The sequence below is a fragment of the Salvelinus fontinalis genome, chromosome 18, assembly GCF_029448725.1.
Source record: "Salvelinus fontinalis isolate EN_2023a chromosome 18, ASM2944872v1, whole genome shotgun sequence".
Lineage (NCBI taxonomy): Eukaryota > Metazoa > Chordata > Actinopteri > Salmoniformes > Salmonidae > Salvelinus > Salvelinus fontinalis.
In genome coordinates, this window is record NC_074682.1 from 34,707,763 (window position 1) to 34,724,536 (window position 16,774).

The 16,774-nt window shown below is 42.5% G+C and overlaps 1 protein-coding gene and 1 pseudogene across 1 annotated transcript; both read left to right on the plus strand.

Annotated features, from left to right (window-relative positions):
- LOC129816026 (aminopeptidase B-like) lies at positions 1-7,477 on the plus strand (annotated as a pseudogene).
- Positions 7,478-8,122: 645 nt separating this feature from the next.
- Positions 8,123-16,721, plus strand: LOC129815374 (NADH-cytochrome b5 reductase 3-like). Its single transcript, XM_055869145.1, has 9 exons — positions 8,123-8,695; positions 11,449-11,595; positions 11,802-11,874; positions 12,329-12,435; positions 12,674-12,803; positions 14,717-14,800; positions 14,937-15,022; positions 15,210-15,309; positions 15,747-16,721. Exons 1-9 carry the CDS (start codon positions 8,681-8,683, stop codon positions 15,917-15,919), a joined length of 915 nt encoding a protein of 304 aa, XP_055725120.1. The 5' UTR covers positions 8,123-8,680; the 3' UTR covers positions 15,920-16,721.
- The last annotated feature ends 53 nt before the right edge of the window (positions 16,722-16,774 follow it).

A 16,774-nucleotide genomic window follows, 5' to 3' on the forward strand; every position in this document is an offset into this window, starting at 1 on the left:
ATGTCATGGCTGGAGCCTGTTCAGACTGGCGAGAAGGAAGAGCCCTTGACTAAGCTCCCCTACTCGGCTGCTGTAAAGATAACGTGATCCCCTACCATCACACTCAAGCTCTGGTCTCTCTGCTCCCCCTGACCCACTAGGTGTGCTGGCTGGAACCAGAGTAGACTGCTGAGAAAGCCAAGCCCTACATCTTCACCCAGGACCAGGCCGTGCTCAATCGCTCCTTCTTCCCCTGCTTCGACACGCTGGCCGCCAAGAGCACCTACTCAGCCTCCGTGAAGGTGAGCCCTTGGACTGGACTCTGACTGAGCCAAATGTCCAGGGGAGGATGACCACAGAAAAACATTGTGTGCTGCTGTATGTCAATCTTATTTTTCTCTTTGCAGGGTAAACAAGCTTTTTTCCTTTTCTGTCTATCATCCTGTTGACTCAATTTTGTGCTGTTATTAAACCTCATACTCTGCTTGATGTGTTGTGGTCCAAGAGTACAGCACTCTGAATAATAGGTCTAATCCACCACTACTACTACTCCATGTCTATATTAGTAATGGATGATACCATCACCAGGCATGTTGTTTCTACATCTGCATTGCTTACTCATTGGGGTTTTAGGCTGGGTTTCTGTATAAGCACTTTGTGACATCTGCGGATGTAAAACGGGCTTTATAAATACATTTGATTGATAATTAATTGATCTTGGCACAAGACTGCCCTGTCTGCCTCTCACAGGTTCCTGACGACTTCACGGCAGTTATGAGTGCCAGTAAGGGAGAACACGCCGTCGTTCCCCCTCAGGAGCATGGAGAACCCCTGCCTCACCTTAGTCACAACCTGCATCCTGGCCTGAGACTGCTCGCTTGCTGACGTCATTGTGTGTGAGATGGACAACACCGGAGAGGACCACCCACTCAACAAACTGCGTGTGAAGATCAATCCAGGTCAGACTTGGCTTACATTTACCCTTTACTGCTAAGGCCAAGTCCAATTTAATTAGTTCAACTAACTGAGATTTTGCCTTAAGCTGCAGACTCAATAGAACTGATACACTCGATCATGACTGCTTAAGTTAAGGCAACAAATGTCATCTGTATTTTCTCCCCTCCCTCAGGTGTTGACCCTGGTGACACCTACAATGACATGCCCTATGAGAAGGGCTTCTCTTTCGTCTCCTACCTGGCCCACCTGGCTGGAGATCAGAGTTGTTTCGATGCCTTCCTCAAGGTTTCTGTTACTTCTCATTTTGTATATATTACTGTGCTACTCATCAGTAAATACACTGAGTGTCTGCTTGGTACTTAAAAAAAAAAAGTTAATACATGAGCACCATCCCTCTCTCGACTGTCCTACTTGACAGAAATGAAGGCTTCTTGCATGTAGTAGGCTCTTTTGCAGAGAGGGTATCAGGGTAGCAGTCTGACATGTGGGTGTTTCTTCTCACAGGCCTACATTGACAAGTTCAAGTTCTGAAGTGTTATGGCAGAGGATGCCCTGGAGTTCTTCCTGGAGTATTTCCCTGACCTGGAGAAGAAAGGAGATGCACAAGATTGAGGTAGTTGACTTTAGACTGCTGTTATAAGCTCACTCTCATGCTTAAAGACACAATCTGACCTCTCACTCTCCCTGTGGTTCCTTTGCAAGGTCTGGAGTTTGATAGAGAAGCCAACCAGTCACCAGCTATCTCCCTGACTTGTCGGCTGGCCAGAGCCTGATGAAGCCTGCTGAGCAGCTGTCAGAGCTGTGGGCTGTCGAGGGCCTGGATATGGCCAGCATCATGAAGACTAACATCCAGGCTTGGAAGACTTATCAGGCCGTCTACTTCCTGGAGAAGATCATAGAGAAGTCCCCACTTCCTAGAGATAGGACATGATGGTAACAACACGTCTGCGCTGATAACCCTAGCACAATCATTGTACTGGATATACAGTACCAGTCAAAAGTTTGGGCAAACCTACTCATTCAAGGATTTTTCTTTATTTTTGCTATTTTCTACATTGTAAAATAATAGTGAAGACATCAAAACTACGAAATAACACATGGAATAAGGTAGTAACCAAAAAAGAGTTAAACAAATCAAAATATATTTTCTATTTTAGATTCTTCAAAGTAGTGTTAAAGGAATTTCATTCCTATGTTTATCAACCAATTCAATTAAAACACTCTGCCCATAGATAAGAATTTGTAAGATAATTATCAGCATTAAATGGACAGAAACCAGTCTCAAAATCAATCAATCAATACCGTTTATTCTCGAGAGTACTGATCATAATACATTTTACATCAGGTTATATAATAAAGATGATGTCATAGGTTTTAATGTCCATCCTCCTCTCGGATACAATGGCAGTACAGTACAGTTCTCATTACTGTCTGCCACCTGTTAAACTATCTACAACCAACCCAAGGTCTTTCCCCTCCCTGGGTAGAGACATCATTCTAGCCTGTCTGAAGATAAACCCATTCTTTCTAACAAGGAACACATAACATTCAACATTATGATTATAATAAGATTCATTCTTACAGTAATATAGTAGTATTCTGTTTAGTTATAATTCTAAGTCAAATGTATACATATTTTAGTCATTAAACACAAAAATCCCGTAACAAGTAGCCACCCTTTGCATTGATTACAGCTTTGCACACTCTTGGCATTCTCTCAGCCAGCTTCATGAGGAATGCTTTTCCAACAGTCTTGAAGGAGTTCCCACATATACTGAGCACTTGTTGCCTGCTTTTCCTTCACTCTGCGGTCCAACTTATCCCAAACCATCTCAATTGGGTTGAGGTTGGGTGATTGTGGACGCCAGGTCATCTGATGCAGCACTCATCACTCTCCTTCTTGGTCAAATAGGCCTTACAAAATCAATTAAAATTGTATTTGTCACATGCGCCGAATACAACAGGTGTAGACCTTACAGTGAAGTGCTTACTTACAAGCCCTTAACCAACAAAGCTTTAAGAAGATAGGAAGAAAAACGTTGTTGGTAATATGTACATGAAGGTAGAGTTAAAGTGACCATGCATAGATAATAAACGGAGAGTAGCAGCAGCGAAAAAGAGGGATTTTGCTAGCCTCTTGATTAGCTCATGGCTAATGGGGTAGAAGCTCATGGCTTTGGGGCAGAATGGCTTTGGGGTAGAAGCTGTTAAGAAGCCTTTTGGACCTAGACTTGGCGCTCCGGTACCGCTTGCCGTGCGGTAGCAAAGAAAACAGTCTATGTCTAGGGTGGCTGGGGTCTTAGACAATTTTTTGGGCCTTCCTCTGACACCGCCTGGTATAGAGGTCCTGGATGGCAGGAAGCTTGGCCCCAGTGAGGTAATGGGCTGTAAGCACTACCCTCTGTAGTGCCTTGCGGTTCGAGGCCGAGCAGTTGCCATACCAGGCAGTGATGCAACCAGTCAGGATGCTCTCGATGGTGCAGCTGTGGAACGTTTTGAGGATTTTTAGGACCCATGCCAAGTCTTTTCAGCCTCCTGAGGGGGAATAGGCTTTGTCGTGCCCTCTTCACAACTGTCTTGGACCATGATAGTTTGTTGGTGATGTGGACACTAAGGAACTTGAAGCTCTCAACCTGCTCCACTACAGCCCCGTCGATGAGAATGGGGGTATGCCCGGTCCTCCTGGTGTTGGAGTCGTGCCTGGCCATGCAGTCATGAGTGAACAGGGAGTACAGGAGGTGACTGAAAACGCACCCCGTGTGTTTGGCGGATGTGTTGTTACCTACCCTTACCACCTGGGGGCGGCCTGTTAGGAAGTCCAGGATCCTGTTGTAGAGGGAGGTGTTTAGTCCCAGAGTCCTTCGCTTAGTGATGACCTTTGAGGACACTATGGTGTTGAACGCTGAGATGTAGTCAATGAATAGCATTCTCACATAGGTGTTCCTTTTGTCCAGATGGGAAAGGCCATTGTTGAGTGCAATAGAGATTGCATCATCTGTGGATCTGTTAGGGTGGTATGCAAATTGGAGTGGGTCTAGGGTTTCTGGGATAATGGTGTTGATGTGAGCTATGACCAGCCTTTCAAAGCACTTCATGGCTACAGATGTGAGTGCTATGGGTCGGTTGTCATTTAGGCAGGTTACCTTAGTGTTCATGGGCACAGGGACTATGGTGGTATGCTTGAAACATCTTGGTATTACAGACTCAGTCAGGGACAGGTTGAAAATGCCAGTTGGTCAGCGCATGCTCGGAGTACACGTCCTGGTAATCCGTCTGGCCCTGCGGCCTTGTGAATGTTGACCTGTTTAAAAGGTCTTACTCACGTCGGCTATGGAGAGCGTGATCACACAGTCATCCGGAATAGCTGATGCTCTAATGCATGCTTCAGTGTTACTTGCCTCATCGCGAGCATAGAAGTAATTTAGCTCATCTGGTAAGCTTGTGTCACTGGACAGCTCGCGGGTAAAACGGATTTGATGAGTTAAATGAGGTAAAATGAATTTGAGTTTCCCTGCATTAAGTCCCTGGCCACTAGGAGCGCCACCTCTGGATGAGTGTTTCCCTGTTTGCTTATGGCCGTATAAAGCTCATTGAGTGTGGTCTTAGTGCCAGTATCGGTTTGTGGTGGTATGTAGACAGCTACGAAAAATACAGATGAAAACTAATTTGGCAAATAGTGTGGTCTACAGCTTATCATGCAATACTCTACCTCAGGTGAGCAAAACCTTGAGACTTCCTTAGATTTCGTGCACCAGCTGTTATACATAGACTGCCACCCCTTGTCTTACCAGAGGCCAGTTTTCTATCCTGACGAAAAAGCTTAAAACCCGCTAGCTATATGGTATGTCGTCGTTCAGCCAGGACTCTGTGAAACAATAGATATTACAGTTTTTAATGTCCTGTTGGTAAGATATACGTGATCGTAGTTCGTCTATTTTATTATTGATTGATTGTATGTTGGCTAATAGGACCGATGGTAAAGGTAGATTACCCTCTCGGCGACGGATCCTAACGAGGCACCCGGATCTTCGTCCACAATACCTCCGTCTTTTTCTCCTGCATATGATGGGGATGAGGGTCTTCTCTGGCATCTGAAGTAAATCCTTCCTGTCTGACTTGTTGAAGCAAAAAGTATTCCTCCAGTATGGGGTGAGTAATCGCTGTCCTGATATCTAGAAGCTCTTTTCGGTCATAAGACACGGTGACAGAAACATTATGTACAAAATAACTTACAAATAACGCGAGAAAACATGCACAATTGGTTACAGGATTGTAAAACGACTGCCATCTCCTTCGGCACCATTCTTAAAACAGTCTGGAGGTGTTGAGTCATTGTCCTGTTGGAAAAACAAATAATAGTCTCACTAAGCGCAAACCAGATGGGATGGCGTATCGCTGCAGAATGCTGTGGTAGCCATGCTGGTTAAGTGTGACTTGAATTCTAAATAAAGCACCCCCACACCATCACACCTCCTCCATGCTTCACGGTGGGAACCACACATGCGGAGATCATTCACCTACTCTGCGTCTCACAAAGACACGGCGGTTGGAACCAAAAATCTCCAATTTGGACTCATCAGACCAGAGGACAGATTTCCACCGGTCGAATGTCCATTGATTGTATTTTTTAGCCCAAGCAAGTCTCTTCTTCTTATTGGTGTCCTTTAGTAGTTATTTCTTTGCAGCAATTCGACCATGAAGGCCTGATTCACGCAGTCTCCTCTGAACAGTTGATGAACTCTGAAGTATTTATTTGGGCTGCAATTTCTGAGGCTGGTAACGCTAATGAACTTATCCTCTGCAGCACAGGTAACTCTAGGTCTTCCTTTCCTGTGGCTGTCATCATGAGAGCCAGTTTATCATAGCGCTTGATGGTTTTTGCGACTGCACTTAAAGAACGTTCAAAGTTCTTGACATTTTCCACATTGACTGACCTTCATGTCTTTAAGTAATGATGGACTGTCATTTCTCTTTGCTTATTTGAGCTGTTCTTGCCATAATATGGACTTGGTATTTTACCAAATAGGGCTATATTCTGTATACCGCCCCTACCTTGTCACATCATAACTGATTGGCTCAAACGCATTAAGGAAGGAAATTCTACAAATTAACTTTTAACAAGACACACCTGTTAATTGAAATGCATTCCAGGTGACTACCTCATGAAGCTGGTTGAGAGAATGCCAAGAGTGTGCAAAGCTGTCAAGGCAAAGGGTGGCTACTTTGAAGAATCTTAAATATAAAATATATTTTGATTAGTTTAATAGTTTGTTGTTGGTTACAACATGATGCCATATGTTATTTAATAGTTTTGTTTTCTTCACTATTATTATACAATGTAGAAAATAGTAAAAATAAAGAAAAACCCTTGAATGAGTTGGTGTGTCCAAACTTTTGACTGGTACTGTACATGTGATTTACCAGTATGTGATTCACCCCAATTCATCAGTGTGAGGATATCTATCTATTCTTTATTTCATTACTTTACGTTTTGTACCTTGCACCTGTAAGTCTGGATGTGCTTAAAGTACTTTTGAAATTAGTCACACCAATCATGTACCTTCACTCTGACTTTGATAAGGTAATATAGAGAAACAGTAGGAGCAGTACCCTCACATCGTGAAGTCAAACAACGCTGAGCTACGACTGCGCTGGGCCCAGATCATTGCCAAGAATCAGCACCAGCCAGAATATCAACATGTGCGCAGCTTCCTCAGCTGCCAGGTTAGAAAAACAAATGCATTTGGTCCTCAACCATCAATTACAGTATTTGTCAAGCAAGTGTTTTAGGCCAGTTTAATGTTTTATTATAGTAAATATAATGTATATATTTATGATATAAGATGTCAGTTTAAAGTTAGATTAGTGTCTTTAAACATCATGTAAATAGTAGTATCTTAGCAATAATATATGAATAGATTGTTTCATTGTATCTTGCTCCCAGGGGAAACAGAGGTACACTCTGCCTGTGTACCGTGCACTGTGGAATGGATCGGAGGAGACCAGGTCTCTGGCCACAGATCTTCAGTGCCACCTCACATCAGCTCCACGTCAATGTCCGCAACTACGTCAAGAAGATCATCGCCTGAGTGCCGTCATAAGAGCTGAACATGAGATCCAGAGTGTAGTCTAGCTGACCCTGAGATATTATAGAGAAGGAGTAGCAGTTGTGGTCTGTCCCAGTACTTTTAGATGGCCTCTGTTCCTTAAATGTACTGTACCAGGTCAGGTTGAGATGCCAACATTATCTTGTTTTTTTTACTGTAGCCTGGTCAGTGGTCACAGGAAAAGAGGCAATTTGACATATTTCACATGCAGCTTGAATGGTAAATTCTTTGCATTTACACAGCCCAGCATGAAAGGCTCTGCTCTGGGCATATCTTGCCTAAAGCATAGATATGCCCATGCTAATTAAGCAGTATTTGTGATTTAAAAAATCACAAGTGGATTAAGGAAAAATAAAATACTTTTGATGTATTGAGTATGTATAAAAACATTTTGATTGTTTTTTCATCCAAACTAAGCTGTATGTTAAACTGTTCCAAACAATAAAAATACATTATTTTGAAATAAATCTGTAGTGGTTGGTGTTTTTCCCCCTGGAAGATTCAATGTATCTTATTGCTTTTATTCGCTGTTCACTGTATACTTTACTTTATTACACTGAACAAAAATATAAACGCAACATGTTAAGTGTTGGTTTTATGAGCTGAAATAAAATATCCCAGAAATGTTTCATATGCACAAAAAGCTTATTTCTCTCAAATGTTGTGCACAAATTTGTTTACATCCCTGTCAGTGAGCATTTCTCCTTTGCCAAGATAATCCATCAACCTGACAGATGGGGCATATCAAGAAGCTGATGAAACAGCATGATCATTACAGAGGTGCACCTTGTGCTGGGGACAAAAGGCCACTCTAAAAAGTGCAGTTTTGTTAAAACACAAAGCCACAGATGTCTCAAGCTTTGAGGGAGCATGCAATTGGCATGCTGGCTGCAGGAATGTCCACATAATTTAATGTTCATTTATATACCATAAACTGCCTCCAACTTTGTTTTAGAGAATTTGGCAGTATGTCCATCTGGCCTCCCAACCGCAGACCACGTGTTTGGTGTCGTGTGGGCAAGCGGTTTGCTGATGTCAACGTTGTGAACAGAGTGCCCTGCCCCATGGTGGCGGTGGTGTTATTGTATGGGCAGGCATAAACTACAGACAACGAACACAATTATCCATCGCAATTTGAATGCGCAGAAACAGGGTGACTCGATCCTGAGTCCCATTGTAGTTTTCTGTATTCCCAGTCATATCCAGGGCGGCCCACCATTGGCCCAGCGTCGTCCGGGTTTGGCCAGGGCAGGCTGTCTTTGTTCTTAACTGAATGTATTTCAATTGACTGATTTCGTCATATGAACTGTAACTCGGTAAAGTCTCCGAATGTGTTGCATATTGCGTTTATATTTTTGTTCAGTATACTTTCATGGTAGAATATATAATTTGACTTGAGAAGAGAACAAATCTGGTATACTCCCTATTGTATCATAATCGTGCTGCTGTATAAATCGGTGGGATTTCCGATTCTCTCCAACGGATGTTGTACAAATTTGGTGTAACCGCTAAATACGCCCTTCCGTCAACTCAATCTTTTTTTCGGGGGTGTGCGTTCTCTGATGAGAAGCTAACTAGATAGCCAAGTAGTTCTTTGCTTCACTAATGTGACCTTGCGCTGAGGATTCGGAATCGCCATGAAGTACGCATTGGTAAGAATATCCTGTCGAAATTATTTCCAGGGTTGCTTTGGTTTCCTTTTTTGTCTGTGGTGGTAGTAGAAAAGTAGCCTGTCAGCTAACGCGGTAACTTACTTTGATAAGTTAAACAGAGAGCAGTAACGCCTGCACAAGTTTACAACATGAGTTTAAATTCTTATTCGTCGTATGTACAGGATACAAATAGTATACACTGTCCAACGAAATGCTTACTGTACTTGAGTCACTTAGCTAACTGTAGCTGTCACGCCCTGTCAGATAATTTATCTGCCCTGAACTGGTCATATGTCAAATTAAATGCACAGAATTGGAAGATTTGTCTCTGAGATTGACCTGATTAAAAGATTACTAACTAGCCTAGTGCAGTTAGCTAAGTGACTCAAGTATAGTACGCATTTCGTTGGACAGTGTATACTATTTGTATCCTGTACATACGACGAATAAGAATTTAAACTCATGTTGTAAACTTGTGCAGGCGACTCATCTTGGCTAGCAGTCTGCCAAGCAACCAACTCTCCTGGTACATCTGACAACGTGTTAACAGCCATCTAAGTAAGCAAGTGAAGCTTATTTCACCTTAGATAATAGCAAATACCATAATTTACTGAACAAAAATAAGTGCCACAAGTAACGTGTTGGTTTCATGAGATTAAATAAAAAAATCCTAGAAATGTTCCATGCACAAAAAGCTTATTTCTCCCAAATGTTGTGCACAAATTTGTTTACATCCCTTTTTAGAGAGCATTTCTCCTTTGCCAAGATAATCCATCCACCTAACAGGTGTGGCATATCAAGAAGCTGATTAAATAACATTCTGTTGGAGACGTTAAAAAAAATCCACTCTAAAATATGCAGTTTTGTCACACAACACAATGCCACAGATGTCTCAAGTTTTGAGAGCATGCAATTGGCATGCTGACTGCAGGACTGTCCAGCAGAGCTGTTGCCAGAGAATTTAATGTTAATTTCTGAAGCATCCAATGTTTTGGAGAATTAGGCAGTAGGTCCAAACGGCCTCATAACTGCAGACCATGTGTAACCCCGCCAGCCCAGGACCTCCACATCCGACTTCTTCACCTCCAGGATCGTCTGAGACCAGTCACCCGGACAGCTGATGAAACTGTGGGTTTGCACAACTGAATAATTTCTGCACAGACTGTCAGAAACTGTCTCCGGGAAGCTCATCTGCGTGCTTGTCGTCCTCACCAGGGTCTTGACCTTTCTGCAGGTTGGTGACCTGACTGCAGTTTGTTGTCCTAACTGACTTCAATGGGCAAATGCTCACCTTCGATGGCCACTGGCACGCTGGAGAAGTGGGCTCTAAATGGATTAATCCCACTTTCAACTCTACCGGGCAGATAGCGTGTATGGGGTCATGTGGGTGAGTGATTTGCTGATGTCAACGTTGTGAAAAGAGTGCCCAATGGTGGGGTTATGGTATGGGCAGTCATAAGCTACGGGCAACGAACAATATTGCATTTTATTTATGGCAATTTGAATGCACAGAGATACCGTGATGAGATCCTGAGGCCCGTTGTCATGCCAATTATCCATCACCTCATGTTTCAGCATGATAATGCACAGCCCTGTGACGCAAGGATCTGTACACAATTCCTGGAAGCGGAAAATGTCCCACTTCTATGGCCTGTCAACCATTTGAGCATGTTTGGGATGCTCTGGATCGACGTGTACGATCATGTGTTCCAGTACCCACCAATATCCAGAAAATTCGCACAGCCATTGAAGAGGAGTGGGTTCCTTTCCACAGGCCACAATCAACAACCTGATCAGCTCTATGCGAAGGAGTAGTGTTGTGCTGCATGAGGCAAATGGTGGTCACACCAGATACTGACCTGTTTTCTGATCCACACCCCTACCTTTTAATGTGTCTTTGACCAACAGATGCATATCTGTATTCCCAGTCATGTGATATCCATAGATTAGGGCCCAATGAATTTATTTCAATTTACTTAACTATATGAACTAACTCAGTAAAATCTTTGACATTGTATGTTGCATTTTATTTTTGTTCAGTGGCGCAGTAAACTTCTAATTGTCTGACATTGGTTGTATTTAAAGAACTACTCAAGTACTGTTAGTAGCCTACACAAGCTGATTACCTTTTGTACTTTATCCTTAAACAGATTTATTGTTCTGAGACAGAATATTATGCCTGACAATGACTGCTTGAAGTCATTTCATGTATAATAGCAGGGCATTTGCAATATAAAAATTCCCCTTATGAGTTTGGTTTCTGAGTTTATCACCTTTTATTTAAAGGGCCAATCCTTAGTTGAAACAATATCAAAGCAAACACTGCCCGTGTTTTGGTAAAAAGCCGAGTGGTGGGCCTGGAGAAGTGTAACCTCTTAAATTCAAAAACAGAGCTTTGGATTCAAGGACTGACCATCCACTATATCAAAATGATAGTTTCAAGCATGTTTTGAGGCTATACAGTTTGTAAACATTGTAAATGAATGTTAGTGTAAAACATGGTTATATTTTGGGTACTGAAGGGGTTTGACAGTTCAACTAAGTTCATCAGGCATTTGTAAGTGATATTCTTCAAGAATCATTATCTATATAACATTAAAGTCCAAAAATTGATGTACGAACTGCAGATTGCCCATTTAAACAGTCCAATATCTGTTTACATCTGCTTCCCTTATTTTTGTTTTATTTTTTCAACAGTAGCCATGTTATACATGAATTATGCTAAAACAATCTTCTTTCTGTTTTGTATTTAGTTCTCGACGGTAGCTGTGACTGCTGGGGTGTTATTGCTGTCCACTGTGGGCATAATTATAGCCCTCTACCTAGGCAAGAAGAAAAAGCCTCCAGTCACCTTGCTTGACCCTACCCAGAAATACCAGCTAACGCTCATCGATAAAGAGGTACATGTGTGCAATTGAAATAATTTAGACATTTTTGCTATGTGTGTCAGAGGCCTGTGCTTAATTCAATTATATACTCCATGGAAATCATTTTTGTCTAACATTTAACCGAATGTTTGTAGTAGATGGCTTTGCATTGAATTTAGACACTATTTGACAAAACCAATGTATGAATAGTTCGATATGTCTTTGGCCTCTTTCCATAGGTGATCAGCCATGATACTCGCAGGTTCCGCTTTCGACTTCCCTCAGCAGAACATATCCTGGGGCTGCCTGTAGGTAAGTCTTTTGTCAAGTGACAGTGTTTGATAATTGATTATTATTTGATACAGTGCCATGCCATTAATAGAAATACACTTTCAAAATTTAGCAGACCCTCTTCTCCAGAGAGACTTACAGGTGCAATTAAGGTTATGTGTCTTGCTCAAGTTTACATCTACCTGTTATTCACCTAGTCGTCTTGGATTCAAATCAGCATCCTTTTGGTTACTGGCCCAACTCTCAAATAGTCCTTTAGCTCACCAGCATTATAACTACCCTCAAAACGAAATACTTAATGGCGTTGTATTGCACTGATGGAAACTAGAATGCTTAGCTTCCCAGTCCTTGAATGCCCTCTAGTGTATGAGTCATTTAGCAGAACAATCAGAGGATAAAGCCACACCAAATGACCCTATCCGTTTTCAATCAGTGTTGTCTTTGTGTTTCTAATCACCTTATTTGTTTCATCTAGGGAAGCATGTATACCTCTCTGCCCGTATTGACGGCAGCCTGGTAGTCAGACCATACACACCTGTGTCCAGCGACAACAACAAAGGATATGTTGACTTGGTTGTGAAGGTATGTTTGGTTTGTCAAAGCAGTCTTATATAATAAACTGAACACTAGTACTACCATATGTATCGAGCGTGTCGTAGTAGGAGGAGTGATGACATGCTGGACCTGTTAGTAGATCATCTTATTCTTTGGGATCTAAAAGAGAAAAACAAATCCTAAATAATCACTGCTACTGTGAGGCGCTTGATATATATGGACCCTGATCTGCAAACCATATTTAATGTAGAAAATTCCTCCCCAGATCTACTTCAGTAATGTGCACCTCAAGTTTCCTGATGGAGGCAAGATGTCCCAGTACCTGGAGAGTCTGCACCTGGGAGATGTGGTGGACTTCAGAGGACCAGGAGGACTGCTGGAGTACAGAGGGCATGGTACGACCAGTCCACTGCCTGGCACACCCTCCTGATATTTACTAATGATGTGTCCCAAATGGTAACCTATATGCACTGAGTGTACAAAACATTAAGGACACCTGCTCTTTCCATGACAGACTGACCAGGTGAAAGTTATGATCCCTTATTGATGTCACTTGTAAAGTCCACTAAAGTCTATGTAGATGAATGGGAGGAGACAGGTTAAAGAAGGATTTTTAAGCATTGCAATATTTGAGACATGGCATATGCATGTGTGCCATTCAGAGGGTGAATGGGCAAGACAAAAGATTGAACTGCCTTTGAACATGGTATGGTAGTAGGTGCCAGGCACACTGGTCGATACAGATACATATCGCAATGTTATTTTTGGATGATATAATATCGGTATTTGACTAAGTATCAATTTGTTAAACAAAAATACAAGTTAAACATATATTTTTTTAAAGTGCTAATGTAAATGGCATTAGCTAGCGCTAGTTGGCTGTACCTGTGCCAAAACTCTGTGCCAAAGCACTTTTATTTCCCTCATTGATCAACTCATTTTCTCATGCTTTCTCATCTCTTTGCAGCAGACGTATAGTGAGCAATATGTTTGGAACATCAAATCGCAATACATATAGAATCATGAGAATTTCAATACATATTATTTTTTTAATCTACCCCTTTTTCTCCCCAATTCTGTGGTATCCAATTGGTAGTTTGTCCTGTCCTATCGTTGCAACTCCCGTACGAACTCAGGGGAGGCGAAGGTCGAGAGCCGTGCGTCCTCCGAAACACAACCCAGCCATGCCGCACTGCTTCTTGACACAACGCCCGCTTAACCCGGAAGCCAGCTGCACCAATGTGTCGGAGGAAACACCGTACACCTGGCGACCGTGTCAATGTGCGTTGCGACAGGAACATCCCTGCCGGCCAAACCCTCCCCTATCCCGGTTAACACTGGGCCAATTGTGCGCGGCCGGCTGCGACAGAGCCTGGACTCGAACCAGGATCTCTAGTGGCACAGCTAGCGATGCAGTGCCTTAGACCACTGCGCCACTCGGGAGGCTGCAATACATATCTTATCGACACCTACGCTTCATGAGGTCCCTGGCAATTCCCGGCCCTAATATTAGTGCGTTCTTTTTTACCATGGCCCATAAGGGTCTGATCTTTAGAGAATCTGGTGCCATTTGGGATGCGCACAGTCTAATGGAATGGGGGTTTTAGCTTTGTGTACACAGTCTCTAATGGAATGGGGGTTTTACCTTTGTGTACAGTCTCTAATGGAATGGGGGTTTTAGCTTTGTGTACACAGTCTCTAATGGAATGGGGGTTTTAGCTTTGTGTACACAGTCTCTAATGGAATGGGGGTTTTAGCTTTGTGTACACAGTCTCTAATGGAATGGGGGTTTTAGCTTTGTGTACAGTCTCTAATGGAATGGGGGTTTTAGCTTTGTGTACACAGTCTCTAATTGAATGGGGGTTTTACCTTTGTGTACAGTCTCTAATGGAATGGGGGTTTTAGCTTTGTGTACTTGGGTGTGGCTGGCTGAGAGTGATTGTGTGTACACACTTATAGTCAACCTTAAGTCTACTGAATAAGTCAACAGTAAATGTACAATATCTCTGAGCAATTTCCTGGCTTGCTGCATCACATTTTGCAACTTTCATTCCCCAAAGGTTCCAGGAAAGCACTGCCTAAAGAATGTACTTCTTGTACTACTGTGTTGTCACTTAAAATGTTTACTAATGCGCACAGTATTATTTGATACAATGTTCCACAACATAGTTGTTGGGTGTGTCCATCATCCTGTCTTCCATTTGGGACCAGATAACTGTTGTTCATTTGCTTCCCAAGCAAATGAACATTCTCTGGAATGTTTTGGCATAATTTTTGTCTCATTGCTTTCTCCCATTCCATTCAACAGGGCAGTTTGCAGTTCAGACAGACAAGAAGTCTCCTGCGGAGATAAAAGTTGCCAGTACTGTGGGTCTGATAGCTGGAGGAACAGGTGAACTTTCCCTTCGCAACCCTGCACTCTGAACCTAAACACTTAAATGTTGTCTTGTTATAGCCCATGGGTAAATGTGTAAATGTAGAGTGAGCGCTTTTAGTTCCTGGTGCTGAACTCCCTTCCCTATTTGTAGGCATCACCCCTATGCTACAACTGGTGCGCGCTATCATGAAGGACCCCAGTGACAGGACCACCTGCAGCCTGCTGTATGCCAACCAGGTGTGTGGCCGCTGCTCACACTGGCCTCTCTCCTAAAAGAGACTTTTAATATCAATGGGTTCATCTATATAAATAAAGAACAGATACTGTAAATGCTTTGTACTAGCTTCACTGTGGATATAGTTCATAGGTTTGCTTAGGTTTAGAGTTAACACTGAACTGTCTGTGTGTGGTGTGTTCATGGCAGACTGAGAAGGATATCCTGCTGAGGGATGAGCTGGAGGAGGTCCAGGCCAGACACCCAGACCGCTTCAAGCTGTGGTTTTCAGTGGACAGGGCACCCGAGGGTATGTGCCTTACGACTTTTGCTTGCATTGCTCAAGTGTTGACATCTAGATTTCAAATTGGCAACCCATCCCAAATGGAATTAATTGAAGCATAAACAAACATTACAATAATTCACTGTGGAATTCAATGATAATTCTTCTTCTGGTGTTCTCTGCATTGCGCATCACATAAAGAGTGAAAACATAATAATTATATCCCTAGAGCAGTAAAATAACACACACATACATGCATACAGAAAAATGAAGCAGAAGGTGTTTGAACCCAGTTAAATATGGGAGACAAGCCTATACACAATCTATATACACATGTACCATTTACCACATAGAAGCTAAATATTTTTGCAATTCGTGTGTTTTATGGCAGAATCATTAAGCATATTGGTACTTGTTTGCGACCCCCATGAAAGACTAAATTATGATCAATTTGTGTCGCTCAGGCTGGGAGTACAGTGAGGGCTTCATCAATGTGGATATGATCCAGGAGCACCTGCCCACCCCCAGTGAGGACACCTTGGTGCTCATGTGCGGTCCACCCCCCATGATCCAGTTTGCTTGCAACCCCAACCTGGACAAGTTGGGCTACCGGCAGAGTCAGCGCTTCGCCTACTAGTCACCAGCCTAGGAACTATCCTCCCAGCCACACCCAGCATGGGCCTTCTCAATGCAACAATGACATCAATTCAGTGCTTGGTTGGGCCGGAACTACTGCTTGAGTACCGGCATCTCTTATAGAATATTGGCTCAAAGATTTTGCCGAGTTCCAGCACCTAAATACATACAGTACTGGCACCCAAAATAAGTATGGGCACCATTTTCAGTCCGCTTAAAGCACTGCATCAATTTACTACCAAAAGCCCCATTATGGTAAGTGCAGACAGGTTGAGCATTAAATGCTCACTTGGAACCAAAGTCCTACCTTTGTATTATTAGCCTCCATCTCCTGCTGATATCTACAATTGTATTTTTAGGTGAGGTTTTAAAGCTTTGATTTATTATTGATGTACTTAGCCTTGAGCAGTCCTCCTAAAAACAGGACAGAGCGAACATAATTAAAGATAAAGCCGCATACTGAACTGAATTATGCCCAGGGATGCAATGCTGAATATAAGGAGGCTGCCCAGGCAGCTTTACTTTAATTGCATATCATTTGTTGTGTGTGCATTTAAGTGTTACAGCTGCTGTAGAGATGTGTTATACTGTATTTTGGCACATGTGGGGCTTTTTGATGTGTGTCTAGTGGGTATGGGATCTGACTCTTTCTTATTGTATTTCTGTGAGATTGTGTGAGCATAATTATTCAAGGCTCTTTTTGTTTGATATATAATTTCAGAGTTTAATCTGCAATGCACTACAGTCTTTGTAAAAATGGATTGTGTTTATGAAAAGACAATAAAAATTTCTGCCACTTCAAATTGCCTCCACTCATATACGGGATCCATAATCCTGTTGTCTTTATGTATTGACT

Coding starts and splice junctions, on each gene's coding strand:
- LOC129815374 (XM_055869145.1), top strand. Junction 12,804..14,716: donor GCTGGAGTACAGAGGGCATG/GTACGACCAGTC, acceptor TCCATTCAACAG/GGCAGTTTGCAGTTCAGACA. Junction 15,310..15,746: donor AGTGGACAGGGCACCCGAGG/GTATGTGCCTTA, acceptor TGTGTCGCTCAG/GCTGGGAGTACAGTGAGGGC.